Source organism: Engystomops pustulosus, chromosome 10, assembly GCF_040894005.1.
Source record: "Engystomops pustulosus chromosome 10, aEngPut4.maternal, whole genome shotgun sequence".
NCBI lineage: Eukaryota > Metazoa > Chordata > Amphibia > Anura > Leptodactylidae > Engystomops > Engystomops pustulosus.
In genome coordinates this window covers 3553327-3559203 of record NC_092420.1, presented here as the reverse complement: position 1 = coordinate 3559203, position 5877 = coordinate 3553327, and the positions used below count along the sequence as shown (strand labels likewise).

Here is a 5877-nt window from a genome sequence, read left to right as displayed (position 1 = left end):
AACTAAAATTGAGTATTTTTACAGGATGGAATGAAAACACAAATTCTTCCATATACATATAAATAGCAATAAAAATCTGAATATTAATGTCCTGAGACTCTATTACATTTTTCCTTGATGTGTGGAGCGGAGGTTTGGGGATACTGAGGCTTCTTTTCCTCTGAGAACTGATGAGCTTTAAAAGGACGACATAATCTTTTATTATTAGGCATTATGGAACCAAATTCTACATCAGTTTTATCATTGGAAATATCAAGATGGAAAGATGAAGAACCAAACATCCATCACCATCGTTCTTCTCATGAGTCTATCAGATGACCAGGAGACCATCCATGTCCTCTCCATCTTCTTCCTCCTCATCTACCTGATGACTGTCTTCTCCAACTTCCTCATCATCCTTCTAGTTGTTACTTGTGCTCATCTTCATACACCCATGTATTTCTTTCTTGGTAACTTGGCTTTCTTGGACATGTCCTACTCATCAGTCACTGCCCCTAGCATGCTCTCCCACCTCATCACCCAACACTGGTCCATGTCCCTCTCAGATTGTATAGTACAAGTGTTCTGTGTCTTGTATTTTGCAGGATCTGAGGTTTTATTATTGTCCTCCATGTCTTATGACCGGTATGTAGCCATCTGCCGTCCTCTCCACTATTCTCAGGTCATGTCTTGGAGCACATGTGCTAAGATGGCATTTTTGGTTTGGTCAACTCCTTTCCTTGTCTCCATCACATATATCATATGTTTGAGAAGATTGACCTTCTGTGGTCCCAACCTCATCCAGAATTTCTTTTGTGATCTTCCCCATTTGTTCCAGATCTCCTGTACTGATCCGACAATCAATGTTCTAACCCTGTTAATTTTAGGGTCTGTTTCCGGCACTTCAGCATTTGTTATCACATTCTACCCCTATGTCAGAATATTTAGGGCAGTGCTCAGAATCGGAACCAGTGATGGGAAGAGTAAAGCTTTCTCCACCTGTACGTCTCATCTGACTGTGGTTTTCATGTATTATGCTTCAATAACTTTTATCTACCTTGTTCCTGACACAAGTAATCTCCTTACACTGAATCGAGTGGTCACTGTGATCTACACCCTGATCACCCCCTTACTGAACCCCTTAATCTACAGCCTGAGGAGTAAAGACCTGAAGGCTGCACTGCAGAGAGCGTTACATATACACCGGCTGCATCCAGACACCGCTACAAGGAGAAGATGATGACATTTATGAAATCCAAGATATGTGGCTCCATCTCCCTTTTTTCACCATGATCTCTTTTAGGATTGTTTAGGATTATTCGAAGAGTCACAGTTAGATGAGCTTTCACCTAATATAGTTTAATAAAGTATTTTATGTACCTGGTCTGGAGACAACAGAAGAAGAGTGTCCTCACTATGATGGGATAGATCTTTTAAAACAATTCTCAATTTGATGTGTATCTTTATGTTTGTTGAGCTATAGATAACGTTCTCCTATGTCTAGAATTCACTGCCATCTCACAATTAACTTTTTTAGAGTGATCTGGAATAGTCCAGCAGTTATTGGAGGTCCCACTAACATCTCTGAGACCTTGCTCTTCATCCAACAATTAGCAAATCCACAAGATAACACATGGCACAGAACCATGTGGAGTAGATCTTTATTTGGACTTTGTGTCCTCTTCTCTCTGATGGCTGCTACTTGTCTGACCTGTGGGGAGTCAATACTTAGAGGTGGCGAGGCTTCTTCCTTGGGAAAAACACTCTTTATTTTCTGCATTATGTGCTCAGGTATATAAATGTGTGAGTGATTGAGATGAGTCAAAACTGAGGAAGAGAGACTGTACGGCCTGTGGTGCAAAGACTAACCCAAAGTCAGACTGCTGGCCTGACCGGCCTGACCGGGTGCCCCTGGCATCACAAGTGGGTGGTTGAGTTGGTTTCTGCTCAGGGAGACTGAGAGGATTGTAATTCATGATTAAGCCTGCACACATAAATTTGACTTGCAACTATTGATTAGCATATGATTAGTTATGCAGCTACATTGTTACAGTTTTGCACCTAAAAATCTAAATAAAAATTTTATTATTTTGCTTTCTGGCCATACTCACGATCATATTCAAGCATGTCTCAACCAAAATCTCATCCCAGGTCATTACTATACATTCTCAATGTTGGTGCCCACTGCTCAGCTCAGATGGGACCATTGCAGTGTTCTCCCTACCTGCAGGTATTCGATTGGATAAGGTTTGTGTACTGTGGGGGCCAATTCAGCAACTCTACTTCATTCTCTATGACCTAGTCCTTCTCCAATTATGACATATACTTTGGGTCGTTGTCCTGCTGAAAAACTACATTGTCCATTTCATACCCATAGTAGAGGCAGTCACCGGGCTACATACAGGAAAGGTTCTGTGGGTTTGTTCTTTAAGTTGAATTTGTATGTAAAATGGAACAGGTATATTTTGTAATTGCAACTGGAGCAAAATTTTTGTCCTTGTGACATTTGGATTAAGAAAATTATGTATTTTCATTGCAACAAAGATTAACACCAAAGCTTCATTGCAGAGATCTTTGTTAAACTTTGATCATTCCTACAGCAGATGATTGCAGCCTGGGGCTACAGTAAGTTATCAGGGGCTGACTCTACTCGAGTGTAAGAATTTACTCATCTTTAGGATACTCACCTGCAGCTCAGCACTGAGACCACCTCCAGCCATGGTCCAGCATCCAGTGGTTTTGGCTGTATATTGTATAAATAATTATCCAAGGATTGGAGTTCTAAATACCATATTTTTCGGACTATAAGGGGCACCTGATTATAAGGATGAATGACCAGCAGGTGGCAGACCTGTGCACAGTTCAAGGCAGCTGTTGTCTGTAAGTACGGTTCAAATATAAGGCGCACTGGTCTATAAGGCGCACCTTTGATTCCTGAGAAAATCAAAGGTGTCTTTGTGCACCTTATAGTCCAAAAAATACGGTACATTGACTCCCAATGGCCTAAATGAGGAATTGGAGTTTGGCAGTTTTTTCATGAAAGTACAAGTGGATTTAGACATCTCTATAAGGGACAGTATTCTAGCTTTTTACCCTTGTTGTAAGTAATTCTGTATTGAACATGTCTATTTAGTCCGGGTCTAACCCCCTCCTGACTGTGCGAATGGTGCATTAGTATTATATAATGCTACCTGCTGACGAGGTGGTAAATACTGTAACGCAACTTTCTAAATGTGAAGCTATCCCTATAAACAGTAAAAGAAAGGGTTAATAATAAAAGGCATCATTATAACAGGCTGCTTGAATGATGTAGTTAATTATTTGGACGTGCAAATATACATCCGGGAGGTAAAAGACTGTAATTGACAGCCATTGAGAAATTAAAATTGATTTAGGCAAGACCCACCCCCCGGGGGGGGTGAAACGATCAGCTGCAAGCACTGTAGCCATTAGAGATTGTTGGCACCACCTGATGATGTCATGAATAGGTCACGTGACTATACTGAAGGCAGGTCAAGACCACCGGGGATGATGTCACGTGACCGGTAACATGTGACCGGAAGTAGGAGTAACGCAACACCATTTGATCTCAGTTTGAAATTTAAAGGTGGAGCCCAAGGGGTTTAGATATCAGGGTGGTGAGTAGTAAATCACCCAGACGTCGAGCAAAACCAGATGCGGCCTGATATTAACTTATTCCCCCATGTTTGATAGACGAGGGGAACTACAATGCTTGTCACCAGCTATCAGTGTGGACCGAAACTCTGGTTCATATCTCAGCCCTCTGTGAAGGTGAAGGGCTGAGGAGTCAAATTATTGCCAAAACGCTTAGGTAGCGTAGGTATATTTGCTTTAGGGCCAGAATAGCCACCAACAGGGACATATTCTGGGCACTGTCCTTGTAAGGGCAGGAGTCACTGGGGCTGCAAGGGCACAGATAATAAGAAGGGATAGAGACAGAGCTCCCTGGTATACGCTTTCTCCCTGAGACTCCTGACCAAGTGGCTTTACGAGGCTGTGGTAAGACCAATCCTTTCTTACCGTGCACAGGTGTTAAGGGTACACAGACTTATTTATACACATTTTAGTTTGTATGTGATGCATATGTGAAATTTTAATAATCAGACGTAAATGTTAAATTTTATTAATGGAAGGAATGTGCTTCAGATAGATAGGATAGCAAGATATAGAGCAAGAATCCGAGCTGAAATCCAGAATAGGAATGAATGCCAACTAATCTGCCATCCGCGGACAGAGGGCGTCTTGGTGCAGACGTGAAATTGTCAAATTCTGCAGTAAAGGAATTTTAACTTGAAATTTTCAGTTTCTGCATGAAATTATCGAATTCCACATAACCGGATTTAAACTTTAAATTGTCAAATTCTAAATTACCAGAATTTTATCTTTAAATTTTCAAATGCTGCATTACCTGAATTTAAACTTGAAATTGTTGAATTCTGCATTAATAGAATTTAAATTTGAAATCATCAAATTCTGCAGTACCTGAATTTTTTTCTTGAAATGGTCAAATCCCACATTCCCCGATTTAAATTTGAAATCAGCGAATTCCACATTACCTGAATTTAAACTTTGAATTGTCAAGTTCTACATTATCAGAATTGTATCTTTACATTTTCAAATGCCGCCTAACCTGCATTTACACTTGAAATTGTTGAATTCTGCATTACCTGAATTCTAACTTGAAATTGTTAAATTACATATTGAAGGATTTTAAATTTCAGATTGTAAAATTTTGCATTACTTAAATTTAAATTTGAAATTGTCAAATATAGAATTACATGAGAAAATGGCCAAATCCTTCGGTAACTTAAGAACCTTTTTTAATTGAAATTGTCAAATTCCATGTTAACAGAATTTTAACTGGAAATTGTCAACTTCCACATAACCGGAATTTATTTTCAAATTAGAAAGCCTGCCAAACTCTGAACTGTGACTGTAGACAATTTCTTGATCATGGCAAGGGCTGGGATCTCCAAAAGCTGGTCATGTAACTGTAATCCAGGAAGCTATATCTAGAGGTAGAATGTCCAACAAGCCCCAGGCTCTCTGTAGGTCACGCAGTGTCCAAATGGAAACCGTCACCTCAGCAGAATCTTCTTGATTCTTAGATATTCTGTAAGGGGTCGTAGTTGTCTCCTTTTGTAAAGTATAGAGTGAGCTAGATCCTGGAAAAATGATAGCTGACAAACTGGCAGCTTTTAATATGTCAGCCATGTTTTTTACTTTTGGAGATCTCTAGTCGGTCGGGCAGTAATTCTTTGCCTGATTTCCCCATCTTCTGTGCACTTGAGTTGCTAAATTGTCGGGAAGCTAGGACTGCACTGCAGGACCTTTAGATCAAGCATCCAGCATGCAGCATGGTCAGGCACCACCCCCATTACTGGAATTTAAACTCAAAATTGTGAAATTCTGCATTACCTGAATTCAAACTTAAAATTGTCAAATTCCACCTTATTACATTTTTTACCATGAAATTCTGCATTACCTAAATTTAAACTTGAAATTCTCAAATTCCACCTAACTAAAATTTTACCTAGAAATTCTGCATTACTTGAATGATAACTTTAAATGTTAACACACTAACATAATTTAAACTTGAAATTCTCAAATTCTACATTTCTTGATTTACAATTTGAAGTTTACTTCAAATACCGCATTAATTAACTAAATTTAAACTTGACATTTTTAAATTCTGCAGTACCTGAATTTTCAATTGAAATTTTCAAACTCTGAATGACACAAATTTAAACCTGAAATTGTTACATTTTTCATGAATAGAATTTAAATTTGAAATTGCTAAATTATGCATTAATGGAATTTAAACTTGAAGTTGTGAAATACCACAGCAGCGGGATTTTAAACCCACATTCTTCATCT

The 5877-nt window shown here is 39.0% G+C and overlaps 1 protein-coding gene across 1 annotated transcript; it reads left to right on the top strand.

The window, feature by feature from the left end:
- The first annotated feature begins 265 nt into the window (after nt 1-265).
- LOC140104659 (olfactory receptor 5V1-like) lies at nt 266-1219 on the top strand. The gene has a single exon (XM_072128297.1). The coding sequence runs from the start codon at nt 266-268 to the stop codon at nt 1217-1219; it is 954 nt and encodes a 317-aa protein (XP_071984398.1).
- The last annotated feature ends 4658 nt before the right edge of the window (nt 1220-5877 follow it).

Coding starts and splice junctions, on each gene's coding strand:
- LOC140104659 (XM_072128297.1), top strand. CDS start 266: ATGAAGAACCAAACATCCATCACCATCGTTCTTCTCATGAGTCTATCA.